Here is a 19,000-nt window from a genome sequence, read left to right as displayed (position 1 = left end):
GGGAAGAGAAATTAAACTGATATGTCACTGTTATAGTTACGTGTTAGATGATATGCAAAGAATTTTACAAATATACATTTAAGTAGATACAGTTCTTTCCCACCTGTAATATGGTACAGAACGCCACTGAATTACATTCAGAAACAGATGCATGTGACAGACTGAATGTCTAGCACTCTGAATTCAAAATTTGGCAGCAGCAAATCAAAACCTGGCCCAATGAACAATAACTGTTTAATGTGCTTTTCCCAGCACAGAGGAATTTCTAGGCTTTCACCTCAAACCTGGATAACAAAAAAAATTAAAACTAGCAAAAGTAAATCTTAGCTGGGGATGGTGTGATCAGTATCTACACTCAGTAGCCACTTTATTAGGTATACCTGTTGGTTAATGCAAATATCTAATCAGCCAATCATGTGGCAGCAACTCAATGCATAAAAGCATGCAGACATGGTCAACAGGTACAGTTGCCATTCACACCAAACATCAGAATGGGGAAGTAATGTGATTTAAGTGACTTTGACCATGGAATGATTATTGGCGCCAGACATGGTGGTTTGAGTACCTCAGAAACTGCTGATCTCCTGGGATTTTCACACATGACAGTCTCTAGAGTTTACAGAGAATGGTGTGAAAACCAGAAAAAATATCCAGTGAGTGGCATCTCTGTGAGCAAAAATGCCTTGTTAATGAGAAAGGCCAGACTAGTTCAAGCTGACAGGAAGGCAACAGTAACTCAAAACTCACAACATGTCAAACTTTGAAGTGGATGGGCTACAGCCACAGAAGACCACGAACATACACTCAGTGGCCACTTTATTAGGTACAGGAGGTACCTAAAAAAGTGGCCACTCAGTGTAAATACAAATTAGAGTCAACCAGTTGAAGATGATGTGCTTGCAATATCATGATAATATTTTGAGGTATAAACACAGTGAATTCTTTCAAGTTGAATTAGACTGCATTCACAGAGCATAAGGAATGAAAAAGAATAAAGTTTCCAGTTCACTAGTACCATCTGCGGGACAATTTTGAATGCAAAATTTATGCAGCTTTTTTTTGGCCTTTCACTTCAAAAAGCTTAAATTGCATGAGTTTGTTAATTTACAGAGAGAACTTGTTCTGAACAATTTCAAAAATTGTAACAGTACTCAGTATTTCCTAGCTCTCATATTTAAAATAGAGGTATTATGATCTCTGATTAAATTGTCAAATTGTAACTTGAGAAATAAATTATAGTGCGAATGAAGAAATTAGACTAATTGGCAGTACTCTAGTTAATTAAACAGATTGATCTTGGTAGTGCTATGAACTACAGAGGAAGTGTCAAGAATGAAAAAAAAAATCCTCACAGATTGCTAGTGATTGGAGGTGACACTGGATGCACAACAACTCTGGCAGGGTTTGTAAGACATTACTTCCTACAAAGCGAAAACCAATAGCATGAATGGCAGCGATGCTTCACTACCAGATGAACTCAATGCCTTCTATGCACACTTTGAAAGGGAGAATACAACTACAGCTGTGAAGATGCCTGATGACCCTGTGATCTCTGTCTCAGAGGCTGATATTAGCTGTCTTTAAAGAGAGTGAATCCTCGCAAGGCGGAAAGTCCCGATGGAGTACCTGATAAGGCTCTGAAAACCTGTGCCAACCAACTGGTAGGAGTATTCAAGGACATTTTCAACCTCTGACTGCTACAGACAGAAGTTCCCACTTGTTTCAAAAAGGCAACAATTATACCACTGCCTAAGAAGAATAATGTGAGCTGCCTTGATGACTATCACTCGGTAGCTCTCACATCTACATAGATGAAATGCTTTGAGAGGTTGACTAGAATGAACTCCTGCCTCAGCAAGGACCTGGACCCATTGCAATTTGCCTATCGCCACAGTAGGTCAACAGCAGATGCAACCTCAATGGCTCTTCATACGGCTTTAGACCACCTGGACAACACAAACACATGTCAGGATGCTGTTCACCTTCTACAGCTCAGCATTTAATACCATCATTCCCACAATCCTGATTGAGAAGTTGCAGAACCTGGACCTCTGTACCTCTCACTGCAATTGGATCCTTGACTTCCTAACCAGAAGACCACAATCTGTGGGGATTGGTGGTGATCAAAACTGGCACACCTTAGGGGTGTGTGCTTAGCCCACTGCTCTACTCTTTATATACCCATGACTGTGTGGCTAGGTGTAGCTCAAATACCATCTATAAATTTGCTGACAATACAAACATTGTTGGTAGAATTTCAGGTGGTGACAAGAGGGTGTACAGGAGTGAGATATGCCATCTAGTGGAGTAGTGACACAGCAACAAGCCAGCACTCAATATCAGTAAGACGAAAGAGCTGATTGTGAACTTCAGGAAGGGTAAGATGAAGACACATACCAATCTTCATAGAGGGATCAGAAGTGGAAAGAGTGAACAGTTTTAAATTCCTGGGTGTCAAGATCTCTGAGGACCTAACCTGCTCCCAATGTATCGATGTAGTTTTAAAGAAGGCAAGACAGTGACTAGACTTCATTGGGAGTTTGAAGAGATTTGGTATGTCAACAAATACACTCAAAAACTTCCATAGATGTACCGTGGAGAGTATTCTGACAGGCTGCATCACTGTCTGATATGGGGGGGGGGGGGTGGAGGGGGCTACTGTGCAGGACCGAAAGAAGCTGCAGAGGGCTCTAAATTTAGTCAGCTCCAGCTTGGGTACTAGCCTACAAAGTACTCAGGAAATCTTCAGGGAGCGGTGTCTCAGAAAGGCAGCGTCCATTATTAAGGACCTTCAGCACCCAGGACATGCCCTTTTATCACTGTTGCCATCAGGTGGGAGGCACAGAAGCCTGAAGGCACACACTCAGTGATTCAGGAACAGCTTCTTCCCCTCTGCCATCCAATTACTAAATGGACACTACCTCACTTTTTAAATATTTAGTATTTCTGTTTTTTGCACAATTTTTGATCTATTCAATATACGTATACTGTAAATGATTTAGTTATTTATTCATTATTATTATTTTGTGTTTTTTTCTTCTACGTTATCTGTTGCATTGTACTGCTGCTGTTAAGTTAACAAATTTCATGTTACATGCCAGTGATAATAAACCCAATTCTGATTCTGATGGTGGAAAAAGCATAATAAATAGATTGGTTTCCTCAGTCTTTAATGATAAATCTCCTAAACTTTAAAATAATGAACACTTGCTGAAATGATTCATACCAATTTGATAGCCTTTCTAACTTCAGCAAATATTAAGCAATAATTGAATGATGCCCTCCTCTAAATTACACAATATGCTTCAATGTGCTCAAGCAGTCTCACTTACATCAAAACATAATTGTGAAGAAAACAAACTTTAAAAATATACTGAGGGCTTAGCAGCAGACACATGAAGGTAAGCAAGAGTGAAAGAAAGTCATCTCTGAGCATATTTTTGGCTGTTTCCTAAAAACATATTATTGTTTCTGGATCCAAATGAGGACTTAGCTACCAATAACATGAAAGCACTAAGGAATCAAAGTTTTTAAAGCCACTAATCATCCTGTTCTAATTTTTCCAGTTCATAATCCAATATTTTTTTTGCAATGAATCACAGATTGTTATGACCTACAATTCAGATTTTCTTTTTGTGCCCAGCTCCCTAAAACATACGGTCAGCAACGTTTAGATTCATACTCACCTTACATAGCCAGATTTACATTCAACCACAATTTCAAACATTTATTCCAGTCTCATCCCAGGGTTACTTTTACTCACAAAGAAAACAAAATATCATGTTAATTTATGTTTTTCCTACACACATCTCTCATGCCACTCAGCACTGGAATCTTATATTACAATGTCTTAGTCCCAGTTCTCCAGTTCTATACCCATCTCATCAAATGCATCATTCGTAGCCCTGATATCCAGAAAAACTTTCAGTAATTTTCCAAGCAGTAACAAAATTAAAAATTGTTTCATTAAACATTTTAAATCCTAGAGATATCCTGTTCATTCCCATGACATTCTCCATCTTTAACAACTTGTGATTTATTTTGAATTCATCATTGAGGCAGAAAGACATAGCAAAGAAACAAGCCTATGATTTATCTCAAAAAAAGGAACAAAAATGATAATTTAATGAAGATATTAACACTGGAACTCATCTTTAGCTCCTCCAAAGACAGAATCTCTGATTCATACAGCTACTTTATTTTATTGTAGTGTGTATTTTCCAAACCAACCCAAAAATTCAAAAAGCTACAACTTTCCTAAGCATTCATTGGGACTCACCAGAATCGCTAGATTAGATTAGATTCAACTTTATTGTCATTGTGCCAGAGTACAGATACAAAGCCATGAAATGCAGTTAGCATCGAACCAGAAATGCAAAGAATAGTGTTATTTACAAAATAACTGCGAATAAAAAGTAAGTGCTACAGCACACAAATATAAAAGTACTGAGACAGTACAATACGGATGCAATACTGCTTAGCGCTGTGATGTGAGGTTCAGCAGGTTCACAGCCTCAGGGAAGAAGTTCTTCCTGTGACTGCTGGTGCGGGAGCGGAGGCTCCTGTAGCGCCTACCGGATGGGACTAGAGTAAAAAGTCCATGGTTAGGGTGAGATGCATCCTTGATAATGCTTTTTGCCCTGCCCAGGCAGCGTTTATGGTAGATGTTCTCAATGGTGGGCAACTGGGTGCCGATAATCCGCTGGGCAGTTTTCACCACACGCTGGAGTGCTTTGCGGTCCGATACAGGACAATTGCCATACCACACTGAGATGCAGTTGGTGAGTATGCTCTCAATGGTACAGTGGTAAAAGTCTGTCAGTATCCTGGGACAGAGGTGAGCTTTCTTGATGCTCCACAGGAAATAAAGGTGCTATTGCGCTTTTTTGTTCAGGATGGAGGAGTTCAGGGACCAGGTGAGATCCTCGGAAATGTGGACACCAAGGAATTTGAAGCTTGATACATGCTCCACTACAGCTCCGTTGATGTAGATGGGGATGTGAGTGTGGCTCCTAGCTTGGCTGAAGTCCACAATGATCTCCTTGGTCGTCTGGGTGTTAAGGGCCAGGTTGTCGTCGGCACACCATGCGGCCAGGTGCTGGATCTCGTCCGTGTAGGCTGTCTCATCATCCCCTCTGATCAGACCAACCACCGTGCTGTCATCTGCAAACTTTATTATGGAGTTAGAACCATGTACAGGGACACAGTCATAGGTGAAAAGGGAGTACAGAAGAGGGCTCAGCACACAGCCTTGAGGCACGCCGGTGTTCAGGGTGAGAGTGGAGGAGGAGAGGTTGTCTAACTTAACTGATTGGGGTCTGTTAGTCAGAAAGTCCAAGGTCCAGTTGCAGAGGGATGAGCTGATACCAAGCTGGCAAAGTTTGGCGATCAGCTTGGAGGGGATCACAGTATTGATTGCTGAACTAAAGTCAATGAACAGCATTCTGACATTAAGAGTTGGGGCTGTCCAGGTGGGTCAGGGCAGAGTGAAGTGCCGTGAAGATGGCATCCTCTGTTGACCTGTTGGTGCGATAGGCAAATTGATGGCGGTCCAGGGTAGTGGGCAGACAGGATTTCAAATGTGATAGATCCAGTCTCTCAAAGCACTTTGCAATGATGGGGGTGAGTGCAACTGGGCAGAAGTCGACAGGACTCACCGGATTCACTATGTTAAGATGCAGAATTTTGTCATAACTAATTCAATCATAGCTTGCATTTGTCAGCATCAACAAACTTCCTCCTTCAGATGTGCATATAGCAAATAAATTGTTAGGTCAAATTAAACTTAGTTTAGGATTTGGGCTACAGATGACTGCCAAACTGTATAGAATAGAAAAACAAAACCCTTTTGCACACACCTGAACTTTCATGGTCTTAGATAGCTAACTTTGCATCCTTATCATGTTGTCTTTGACATTAAAATTTACATTAATATATTGATTCTATATATTGTATTTCTTCAGAAGATCACCCACTATAGTGATGCTCTCCCTTCCCATACTCGGTCTAAAAGAATACATGCATGTGTTCATCACCGATGAGTGATTTTGAAAACTGTTAAAACTTATCTACAACAACAGCAATTCTCCATGTTCTTTCCACACTGCTTCGCAGTTTTGATCAGTAGACATTCTGATTAAGTATGTGAAATACCCCATCCATCATCTATTATTTAGTTACTGGTTCCTTACAGCAACACACAAGTTCCAAGCAGATTAATTTCACTACCATTGTATTAGTGTTAATCCTCATTTCAGTCATAGACTGAAGCCTGTGAAATACAAGAAACTGGATTGATGGCAATAAAGCTGGCAATCATTAGCTTTCCCCTTTTGATTTATATTACTACAGAAAATAAAATGCAAACATTTTATAAAATGTAAGCTACTTAATAAAGTCTAAAGATGCACTCAAAATACACTATACTGCAAATATATGTTAGCCTTGTTTGGGATGTAATATCTTGTCAAGTGAGTCAGAAAATTGGGATACAAATCCCATCCAATGACTCGAAAACAATGAGCCCATATTTAGCAGACAGCATCAAGTACACTTGTGCAGTCAATCACCACACTTACATTGTTTACATATTCCATACAGGCTTATTTCACTAGAAAAAAACAACATTACAAAGGCTTTTAAAAAAATAGCTCACTGTCTTCTATAAAGCAAGCAATAATGTATCACCTTAATTAATTTGTACGAGTCCATAATTGTATCTTTTAGAATTCTCAGGCAGTATTGCTGATTTGAACATGTGAGCTTACATATGGAGACAGAATTTCATTATAAATCCGTCATAGATATGTAAACAACTAATCAACAGATTAAGACTATGGATTTCCATAGACATTACTGGTTTTTAAACAAAATATAAAAATATTCCCCAGTCCTTACCATCTTCCATAGTTTCTACAACAATAGAATGCGAGGTCCTACTGGCACCAAGTTGAGAATAAGCAACAACATAAAAGGTATAGTTAGTGTCTGGTTGCAAGTCTTTCACTTGGAGCTCTGTGGTGTCATTATTCACTGCAAACTGGTATTCAACATTGTTTGTGCCTGCAAAAGAGTATTAGTTAACTAGGAGAAAAATCAATGAGAAAGAATAAATATTGTAACACAAATAAGCTGTACTATTGATTTAGATTTGAGCCACATGACAAGGTCAGATTGTGACTAAATTTAGCATAAACACGTGAACGATAAAAAGGATTATATGAAATATTAAGTGCACTCAGCAGCAATTAGAGGATTTATTGACAAGGATTCTGCAGAATTTTTCACAGTTGTTCAGACTATGAACCCTACAGATGTCCGGTCTCATCATAACACCTTCAGCTCTTCAGAATCCTTCTTAACTTTATAAAAGCATACATTTGCCTAAAAGCTGTAATCAATAGATAATTGTCTACATGCATATTAAGCAGTATCATATGCATCAACATTGATAGGATGCTAAAGGCTGTCCTAAATGAAAATGGTAAGGCTCTGTTTGAGTGTAGACTATGTTTGAGTGAAAACATAATCTAATTTCTGTCCATGAAACAAAGTCAAAAATTGATAGATAGTTAAATCATGCCCTCAGGAATTATGGACCATCAAGAACTTTGAATGCCCATGACATTCAAATTATCAATAACTATTGAATATCAAATAAACAATAACATTTTTAAAGCATTAAATGATTTAAAACACTTAACTAAATTAGCATTAAAGCCTTGCCTTGCCTTGCGCCCTAAACTCCTGGTGGAGTCGTCTGGGCGCCATCACGACAAGCTTTGCACCAGCCTGTTCCATCTGTTGCGGTTGTGTGCCAGAGTCTGGGTCACTGAAAATGTTTTCCCTGTCCATTATTTAATGTTGTCCGTCCATCTTTTCCTCCTTCTACCTCTCCTTCTTTTCCCCTCCACAGTTCCTTGTAGAACGGTCTTTGCAAGGCCACTGGATCTTGTTATGTGGCCGTACCATCTCAGCTTTCTTTTCTTCACCATTGTGAGAAGGTCTTCATGGGGTCCAATGTGGTGCTGGATGGTCTTGCGGACCTGCTCGTTTGTGATGTGGTCCAAGTATGAGATACCCAAGATGTAGTGATAGCATCTCATTTCCAATGCCTGTATCTTCCTCTGTAGCTCTGCTGTGAGGGTCCATGTCTCACATGCGTACAGGAAGATGGAGAATACCAATGCACGCAGGAGTCTGATCTTGTACTTCATGGTGATGTTGCTGTCCCTCCATATTGTCGAGTTTGGATAGTGCAGTCATTGTCTGCACGGTTCTTGCCAGGACTTCTGGTCTTGATCCTTCATCACTGATGATTGCCCCCAGGTATTTGAACTGCTGCAGTGTCTCAAGTTTCGGACCATGGACTGCGATATCTGTTGTGATGGCACCATTGGCATTTGCCATGAGCTTAGTTTTCTCGGCACTTATTTCCATTCCAAACTTTGTGGAGGCTCTGTCAAGATGGCTGACCAGGCTGGCCAGTTCGTCCTCTTTTCCTGCAAGTCCATCAATGTCGTCAGCAAATCTTAGGTTTGTGATGTTCCTCCCTCCGATGCTGACTGTGCCCACATGATCTTCAAGGGCAACCCTCATGATTTGTTCCAGGAAGATGTTGAAGAAAGTGGGGGAGAGGAGGCAGCCCTGATAGACTCCTACAGAGGTATGGAACCACTCCCCGATGGTGCCCTGAGAGAGTACTACACAGGTTGCCTTGGCGTAAAGCTGGTGGATTGTATGAATTAAAGCAAAATCAAGTAATTCCAAAGAAAATATAATCAGTTTCAGACTTATTCTCCCACAAAGTTATTCTTCTTTATATACAGTGTTCCTGTGCCAGGCTAGGCTCACGGAACAGTTTCCCACTGTAACTGTTGGGAATTGCAACTGGGTTGTCTTCCACCACTGGACTTAGCTTGCAATCCAAAATTGAGGCAAAACCACGAACAGATGTAGGTGGTGCTTAATCCTGATAAATGTGAAGTGATGCATTTTGGAGACTACTAATGAGATCTAGGAATTGCATTATGAATGGTCAGCTCCTAATGTGTATGAGGAACAGATGGACCTTGGCATTCAAATCCAAGGATCCTTGAAGGTGGCAGCCAAGGTAGATAATGTGTCAGAGGAAGCATATGGGATACTGACCTTCATAGTAGCGGTACTGAATACAAGGAGAGGAATTTTATGCTCCATCTTAATTAAACATTGGTCAAACTTTATCTAGCATACTGTGTAGTGTTTTGGTTAACAATTTGTGAGAAAGATGTGATAGAGATGTAGAAGATACAGATGAAACTCTAGGCACATTGGGGTTATTTAATTTGGAATCTGGGGATTAAATGGGTTCCATTCAGCACCAACCTGTTGTCAATGGAATTGCTGCCCACAGCCACCAAGCCCCACTCCTGACTTCATTCCCAGGAGTTAACCCACTTACAGATCCAGAGCAGATTCTCAGCCAGTTTCCATTCACAGTTCTGAAGGAAGCATAAAGCTGCTCTGTGAATATATTCCCAGTTAAAGTGTGGAGAAAGGAATTGGTGCTGCCCCTACAAAATGGATACCCACGTGTCAGCATATAGAGGGCCAAACAGCCTACTCCATGCTACATGACTCTAAGGGCTTGACCACTAAGTTCTAGACTTCTGAGTTCACACACAATCTGAACTTCCTGACACTTATGGAAAGGAAATACTACCAGGGTGGCATGAAATTTCTAGCAATTTCCAAAAGGTCCTAGCCCATCAACTTTTCACACTATTTTGAATGTATCAACATGCTCTGGAAGATTTTTCTCACTTCATTACAATATTAAAGACATGAGGTTTTTGGCTTCGAGCCAACATCAGTATAATATTACAAAGTTCATACCCGGGAATTAAGGGCCATGGGGAAAGGGCAAGTAAGTGGGGCTGAGCCCATGGTCAGATCAGCCATGATCATATTAAGTGGTGGAGAAGGCTTGACGGGCCAGATGGCTTATTACTACTCCTATTTCTTCTGTTCTTATGTTCCATGATTGCTGGAGCAAGTAGACACTGTAATAATATTCACATTTATGACCCTGAATGTTGTTAGCTAGACTTCAAAAGGCCCCTTAATATTAACATGCTTACCTAAAAACTCCTTCACTCCGGATGTGGTAAGGGAAAGAATGTTCAGGGTCAGGATTCTTGAGAGTCAGGTTACACTCATAAATCACTGTAGAGGAGGAAGAGGCAGCATTTGGAGACGTAGGGGCCTCAAGTGAGATCTGATTAAGTAGAAAACCTGGTCAAACAGGTCTTCTTTAAGTTATTCTGACGCACACCAACTGAAGACCTCTTTCTGTGTGAATGGACTCAAAAATTTCTGGAAGTATTAGTAAAACAGGCCTTGAATGCTGTTTAATGCTCATGTGCTTGTGCAAATGTGAATACACCTCCACGTAAATTCAACATATATACTGTGAAATAATTTAACTAAAAACACCCAACTATATTTTCAATTAGTTTTGGATAAAATTCCACCACGTAGTGTACAACGAAGTTCTGCATTTCTTCTTGCAGCATCCAAAAAAATTGCTGTGTGCATGAGTTGGATGATAAGTGAACTACTGAAATTGATTTCTACCAGTCATCCTCAAAATCAGCCAGAAACATCCATTGAAGCATTGCCTGCTGTCTAAGAAGAGTTAGTTCTATAGCCTGCATTGTCTTATGCATGGAGGAACTCATGTACAAACATAGAGCAAATACAGAATACCTACCCACTGCCTTTTGATAGTGAAGGGAGAATCCAATAATCTGCTCACTGTTGTATTCTGGACGCTCCCAGGATACTAACACTGCTGTACTTGACAAAGGAGTGGCATATACACTTTTGGGAGCACTGGGCAAACCTTCCCGTACTGTTACAGTTAGTTTGGCTGTAGTGCAAGCCATTCCAAGACTATTCTCGGCAATACACTGGTAGTAAGCAGCATCTTCTAGTCCAATCTGATTAATTACTAAGCTGCCACTGCTCTGGATCTTTACTCGGCCATTAGACATGATGTCCTCTCCATTTTTCAGCCAGTGAATTCTAGGGGTGGGTTCCCCTTTAGCTTTGCAGACAAATCTTGCAGTGCTTGCACGTATCCGGGAGATTGTCTCAGGAAAGTGGGTAATCATTGGTGGAGCTGTAAAAGACCGGAATTTTAGAAACTTGAAATAACAAACACTGCACCATCCAAATACAAAATGGCTCTTTCTTAACACAAGAGATTCTGCAGATGCTGGAAATCCAGAACATCAAAAAAATGCTGGAGGAACTCAGCCATTCAGGCTGTATCTATGGCAGCATCTAAAGAACATCCTGTCTAACTTCTGGTAATTTCTCCCCCTCCCCCTTTCTCTCTTTTCCATTCCCCATTCTGACTCACCTCTTATCCCCTTCCCTTCTCCTTACCTCCCCAACTCCTCCTTCTGGTGCCCCTCATTCTTCTCTTTCTCCCATGGACCACTCCCCTCTCCTATCAGATTCCTTCTTCTTCAGCCCTTTACCTTTTCTACCTATCACCTTCCAGCTTCTCACTTCTCCCCTCCCTCACCTGGCTTGACCAATCACCTGCCAATTTGTACTCCTTCCCCTTCCCCCACCTTCTTATTCTGGCTTCTTTCCCCTTCCTTTCCAGTCCTGATAAAGGGACTTGGACTGAAATGTCCACTCTTAAAATTTCTCCTGTTAATATAAAGAATCATTGAAGAAATGGAAACAATGTTTATCATGCTGGAGAAGATGTAATGATAACTTTCAATAGTGTTCATTGATGATACAATAATGGTTGGCCTCATCAACAACAATGATGAGTCGGCATACAGAGAGGAGGAAGACAGGCTTCTCAAATGTAAGAACAATAACGGGATACTCGACGTGGACAAGGCAAAAGATATGATTCTGGACTTCAGGAAGACACAGGTTAACCACTCCTAATTACACACCTATGGTTCTGCCACAGAGAGAGTGAAGAGCACGAATTTCCTTGGTATGCACATAACGGACAATCTAACTTAGACCCACAACAGCTCTTCATTGATCAAGGTGGCACAGCAGTGTCAACACTGTCTGAGGAGGTGAGGCGTGCAAGGATCTGCTCCCCCATATTAACAACTTTCTATAGGAGTACCACTGAGAGTGTCCTGTCTGACTGCATCATTGTGTGGTGTGGAAACTGAAAGGGTACCAGACAGCAAGACACTACAAAGGTGGTAAAAACCACCAGTGGGATCACTGGGGTCTCCATCCCCCTATCTGTGACATTTATGAGGAGTATTGTAGATGAAGATCTCTACCCCCAATCCCACAATCTCTTTGACCCACTATCATCAGGAAATAGGTGTATAGAAGCACCAGGACAAGGACTGCCAGACTGGGTAACAGCTTCTTCTCTCAGGCTGTGAGATTAATGAATACCCTGTCATCACTGAGATTTCGTCACCAGGATGACGAGTTGTTTACTGTTCACCGGTGCTGCATCTTTACATGCATTCTGAAATATGTTCAATTATCTTATTTATGGTAATATTTTGTTTTATGTTCTGATGTGATATATGTTTTGTGGGTGCACTGTGGTTCAGAGGAACATTGTTTTGTTTGGTTGTATATATGTAGATTCTAAATAAATCATATGACATGGTATTCAATCTTGCACGTAATTTTTAATTGCTTTTTCAGTTTATATAACTGAAATAGTACATGACAAGCAATATTCTAGCGAATAAAGGCATAGCCATACAAACCTAGCACTCGTAGCTCAGCAGCAGCAGTGGCAAATTGTCGAGTTCGTGGTTTATTGGCACGACAGACATACACACCAGAATGGTGTGGTTGGGTGTCAGCGATCATTAGGTTTGTTCTTCCAACCACAATGACATCAGTAGCAATTGGTTTACCATCTACAGGTAAAGCAAGAGATGAAAAAAAATGAAAAAAGTAACCCATTGAACAGTTTACTTTGGAATACTCTTTTAACACCTGACAGCAGTCAATATGCTCAATTGTGTTACTTCTTTATTTAATTGGGTACCACACCACAATGGTAAGGTTAGTATATATAACTCAACCCTGAATACACATGAATTTGGTGACGAACTGTCTTCTTGAACCTTTGCAGGTGACAGTACTCCTGGTTTGCTAGTGGATACCGGCAATCCAGGAGTTAAAATACAAATTAGCAATTTAGGAGTTAAAATACAACAATTAAGCAACAGTGATGTATTTCAAAATCTGAAATGGTGTGCAGCTTGGAGAAGAACGGGCATATGATGGTGTTTTACGGGCTTAAAGCTTTCATTCATCTAGCAGAATGGAACTTGATAAAATGACAATAAAGAAGCCGAAAGCAAGTAACTGCAGTGCACTTTACATATTGCTGCCACACTGCAGAGCAAGAAATGAATGGTGGTTGGTATACTAATCAGAGAGGCTGTCTTGACAAGACAGTTGAGCTTCTTGAGTGCTTTTTGCTTGAGCTGCACTCCTGCAGGTAAGTGTGGAACATTCCATCATACTCCTGCGCATTATCACTACCATATCCTACTTTCTTAATTCCCGTCTCCAATTATCTGCGATGTGCAGAACTGAGGTCTACTGTCAATTGGTGCACATTATAGTTTATCAATTTCAACTACAAAACACTTTTAAAAGTAGTAGTTTACCCAAATAAGCCTTTGCTAATTGTTGGCGACTAAGGGAATTTTTTATCTCCTCACAATCTCTCCTCACCTTCATGCCCTCCCCCTCAAAAAAAAGGAAAAGGTAAGGATTTATCTATTTGCGGTGACTAGTGGGGTACCGCAAGGCTCAGTGCTGGGACCCCAGTTGTTTACAATATATATTAATGACTTGGATGAAGGAATTAAATGCAGCATCTCCAAGTTTGCGGATGACACGAAGCTAGGTGGCAGTGTTAGCAGTGAGGAGGATGCTAAGAGGATGCAGGGTGGCTTGGATAGGTTGGGTGAGTGGGCAAACTCATGGCAGATGCAATTTAATGTGGATAAATGTGAAGTTATCCACTTTGATGGCAAAAATAGGAAAACAGATTATTATCTGAATGGTGGCCGATTAGGAAAAGGGGAGGTGCAACGAGACCTGGGTGTCATTATACACCAGTCATTGAAAGTGGGCATGCAGGTACAGCAGGCGGTGAAAAAGGCGAATGGTATGCTGGCATTTATAGCGAGAGGATTCGAGTACGGGAGCAGGGAGGTACTACTGCAGTTGTACAAGGCCTTGGTGAGACCACACCTGGAGTATTGTGTGCAGTTTTGGTCCCCTAATCTGAGGAAAGACATCTTTGCCATAGAGGGAGTACAAAGAAGGTTCACCAGATTGATTCCTGGGATGGCAGGACTTTCATATGAAGAAAGACTGGATGAACTGGGCTTGTACTCGTTGGAATTTAGAAGATTGAGGGGGGATCTGATTGAAACGTATAAGATCCTAAAGGGATTGGACAGGCTAGATGCAGGAAGATTGTTCCCGATGTTGGGGAAGTCCAGAACGAGGGGTCACAGTTTGAGGATAGAGGGGAAGCCTTTTAGGACTGAGATTAGGAAAAACTTCTTCACACAGAGAGTGGTGAATCTGTGGAATTCTCTGCCACAGCAAACTGTTGAGGCCAGTTCATTGGCTATGTTTAAGAGGGAGTTAGATATGGCCCTTGTGGCTACAGGGGTCAGGGGGTATGGAGGGAAGGCTGGGGCAGGGTTCTGAGTTGGATGATCAGCCATGATCATAATAAATAGCGGTGCAGGCTCGAAGGGCCGAATGGCCTACTCCTGCACCTATTTTCTATGTTTCTAACCCTATTTCAATAACATTTTATGGTAGACTGAGAAAGCGATACAACAGAGAATTCTTTCTGGATGTCATACACTTCGCATGGATATTGGCTCTTTGTTCCGCTGAGTCAGCTTTATTTACACGAATCCCCTTTTATTCATGGCACATTCCTAACATGTCTGTTAATATTCTAACAATCTCCTACCCACTAGAGAAAATGTACAGTTGGCAGATTAACCTACCAAAACAGTTATCTTTGGGATGGAGCCATTGAAAGCTCCACATAGACAGCTCCCTCCAAATCTTTGTGGCCAAAAGAAACACATTGACAACTACAACAACAAATACAGAATTCCTCATAATTGCCAGCAGTCTCGAAATACCTAATAGTTTAGTTATTCCTACAGTTTTACTTATAAAATATATCTCAACTCATGCCTATTCCCAGACTTCCCTCTGGGGTCAAGGGTGAATTAGCTTGACTGTACCTTTTGAATTGTGAGGTGCGTTATGAGTCAGATGTAGGATCAGCATGTTCTAAAACAAATGAGAGAGATACAGCTTCATGTGTTTCTGGCACATGCATCCTGTTGGGAAATGAATATTCAAGGCTATACGTGCTATCGAAAGGACAGACTGATGGGCAGAAGGGGTGGGGTGGCTCTGTTGGTGAGGAATGATATTCAGTACCTTGCGAGGGGGGACATAGAATCAGGAGACATAGAGTCAGTATGGATAGAACTGAGAAATTCTCAGGGTAGAAAGACCCTAATGGGAGTTATCTACAGGCCCCCAAACAGTAGTCTGGATGTTGGGTGTAAGTTGAATCAAGAGTTAAAATTGGCATGTCGCAAAGGTAATACTACAGTTGTTATGGGGGATTTCAACATGCAGGTAGACTGGAGGAATCAGATTGGTACTGGACCCCAAGAAAGGGAGTTTGTGGACTCCCTCCGAGATGGATTCTAAGAACAGCTTGTACTGGAGCCTACCAGAGACAACGCAACTCTAGATTTAGTGTTGTGCAATGAACCAGATTTGATCAGGGACCTCGAGGTAAAGGAGCCATTAGGAGGTAGTGACCATAATATGATAAGTTTTAATCTACAATTTGAGAGGGAGAAGGGAAACTCAGAAGTGTCAGTATTACAGTTGAACAAAGGGAGCTATGGTGCTATGAGGGAGAAGCTGGCCAAAGTTCAATGGAACAATACCCTAGCACAAGGGTCCCCAACCTTTTTTGCACTGCGGACCGGCCGACCCCGGGGGGCGGGGGCAGGGTAGGGTTATCAACGGCCAAGAGTAGCAGTCAAATACGTTGTTTACCACGAGAAAGACTACAATGACCATGAGGCCTTGAGCGGGCACCTGCGCGCATGCGTGCCCTGTGCATGCGCATACGTGCCGATTTTCTTCTACAAATCCCTTTTGGCGATTCTGTTCGGGGGGGTGGTGTTAATCACAGCTAGAATATAGGTGATAAGTGGCTAATACACTCAATTTTGTTTCTAAAAGCGTTTATCTAACGAATTTAATATTAAACACACAGCGCATATTTTCCTCGCATGAATATAGTGATAAGTCAATTATCAGGGGAGGACAAGGGAGCTTGAAGTAAGTGTTGAACGAACTTCCAGTAGAAGTGGTTGAGGCAGGTTTGATATTATCATTTAAAGAAAAATTGGATAGCTACATGGACAGGAAAGGAACGGAGGGTTATGTGCTGAGTGCAGGTCAGTGGGACTAGGCAGAGATGGCTTGTTTCCGTGCTGTAATTGTTATATGGTTATATAAGTCAATAGCATCATAACATTTTAGGTAACGTTTGGATATTAAACATACAGCACATATTTTCCCAGTATGGACATATAAAATCATTGCAACACACCAATATCGCTGAATCAGTGGGAGCCCTGGGCTTGTTTCCCTGCAACAAGATGGTGCCATCGAGGGGTGATGGGAGACAGCGATACTCGAAGGGGATTCCTTGTGTCCAGTCTATTCCGCAATTTAGTTTTCATTGCATTCATTGCAGAGACATGTTGGAAATAGAAGCAACGTTTTCAGTGCTTTCGTGGCTACCTCAGGATTCTTAGCCTGGACTTTGATCCAGAATGCCGGCAGAGATGTTAGGTCAAACATACTTTTCAGCCCGTCATCATTTGCAAGCTCGAGGAGTTGATCTTCTTCCCGCGTTGACATGGATGACGCGCGGGTAGTGACCTCGCGTGCGTAATGGCTCAACAGTGGCCGTGACAGGGAATGAAGAAAGGTGCAGCTGACTCCTATCGCCAAATCATATCGTTTCCTCGCGGCCCGGTGGTTGGGGACCACTGCCCTAGCAGGGATGACAGTGGAACAGCAATGGCAAGTGTTTCTGGGAATAATGCAGAAGGTGCAGGATCAGTTCGTTCCAAAGAGGAAGGAAGATCCCAAGGGGAGGCCATGGCTGACAAGGGAAGTAATGGACAGTATAAAAATAAAAGAGAAGAAGTATAACCTAGCAAAGACGAGTGGGAAGCCGGATGATTGGGAAACTTTTAAAGAGCAACAGAAGGTACTAAAAAGGCAATACGCAGAGAAGAAATGAGGTACGAGGGTAAACTAGCCAAGAATATAAAGGAGGATAGTAAAAGCTTCTTTAGGTATGTGAAAAGGAAAAAAAATAGTTAAGACCAAAATTGGGCCCTTGAAGACAGAAACAGGTGAATTTATTATGGGGAACAAGGAAATGGCAGACGAGTTGAACAGGTACTTTGGATCTGTCTTCACTAGGGAAGACACAAACAATCTCCCAGATATAATAGTGGCCAAAGGACCTAGGGTAATGGATAAACTGAAGGAAATTTATATTAGGCAGGAAATGGTGTTGGATAGACTGTTGGTTCTGAAGACTGATAAGTTCCCGGGACCTGATGGTCTGCATCCCAGGGTACTTAAGGAGGTGGCTTTGGAAATCGTGGACGCATTGGTAATTATTTTCCAATGTTCTATAGATTCAGGATCAGTTCCTGTGGATTGGAGGGTGGCTAATGTTGTCCCTCTCTTCAAGAAGGGAAGAAGAGAGAAAACAGAATTATAGACCAGTTAGCCTGACGTCGGTGGTGGGAAAGATGCTGGAGTCAATTATAAAAGATGAAATTACGACACATCTGGAGAGCAGTAACAGGATCGGTCCGAGTCAGCATGGATTTATGAAGGGGAAATTGTGCTTGACTAATCTTCTGGAATTTTTTTGAGGATGTAACTATGAAAATGGACAAGGGAGAGCCAGTGGATGTAGTGTACCTGGACTTTCAGAAAGCCTTTGATAAAGTCCCACATAGGAGATTAGTGGGCAAAATTAGGGCACATGGTATTGGGGGCAGAGTACTGACATGGTTTGAAGATTGGCTGGCTGACAGAAAACAAAGAGTAGCGATTAATTGGTCCCTTTCGGAATGGCAGGCGGTGACCAGTGGGGTACCGTAGGGTTCAGTGTTGGGACCGCAGCTGTTTACAATATATATTAATGATTTAGATGAGGGAATTAAAAGTAACATTAGCAAATTTGCTGATGACACAAAGCTGGGTGGCAGTGTGAAATGTGAGGAGGATGTTATGAGAATGCAGGGTGACTTGGACAGGCTGGGTGAGTGGGCAGATGCAGTTTAATGTGGATAAATGTGATGTTATCCACTTTGGTGGTAAGAACAGGAAGGCAGATTATTATCTAAATGGAGTCAAGTTAGGAAAAGGGGAAGTACAATGAGATCTAGGTGTTCTTGTACATCAGTCACTGAAAGCAAGCATGCAAGTACAGCAGGCTGTGAAGAAAGCTAATGGCAGTCTGGCCTTCATAACAAGGGGAATTGAGTATAAGAGCAAAGAGGTCCTTCTGCAGCTGTACAGGGCCCTGGTGAGATCACACCTGGAGTACTGTGTGCAGTTTTGGTCTCCAAATTTGAGGAAGGACATTCTTGCTATCGAGGGAGTGCAGCGTAGCTTCACAAGGTTAATTCCCGGGATGGCGGGACCGTTATATGTCGAAAGATTGAAGCGACTGGGCTTGTATACTCTGGAATTTAGAAGGCTGAGAGGGGATCTTATTGAAACATATAAGATTATTCAGGGATTGGACACACTGGAGGCAGGAAGCACGTTCCCGCTGATGGGTGAGTCCAGAACCAGAGGCCACAGTTTAAGAATA

The 19,000-nt window shown here is 41.7% G+C and overlaps 1 protein-coding gene across 1 annotated transcript in view; it reads right to left on the bottom strand.

Annotated features, from left to right (window-relative positions):
- Positions 1-19,000, bottom strand: part of igdcc4 (immunoglobulin superfamily, DCC subclass, member 4) — a 183,522-nt gene that overhangs the window by 58,755 nt on the left and 105,767 nt on the right. The window contains exons 6-8 of the mRNA XM_063066033.1: positions 12,765-12,920; positions 10,754-11,164; positions 6,898-7,062 (exon numbers count right to left, since the gene is read on the bottom strand). Of these exons, the coding sequence (XP_062922103.1) occupies positions 6,898-7,062; positions 10,754-11,164; positions 12,765-12,920 (732 nt within the window). The remainder of the gene's footprint in view (positions 1-6,897; positions 7,063-10,753; positions 11,165-12,764; positions 12,921-19,000) is intronic.

Source organism: Mobula hypostoma, chromosome 13 (genome assembly GCF_963921235.1).
Source record: "Mobula hypostoma chromosome 13, sMobHyp1.1, whole genome shotgun sequence".
Lineage (NCBI taxonomy): Eukaryota > Metazoa > Chordata > Chondrichthyes > Myliobatiformes > Myliobatidae > Mobula > Mobula hypostoma.
Note: the sequence above shows the minus strand (reverse complement) of the source record. Positions and strands in the feature narration are given on the sequence as shown.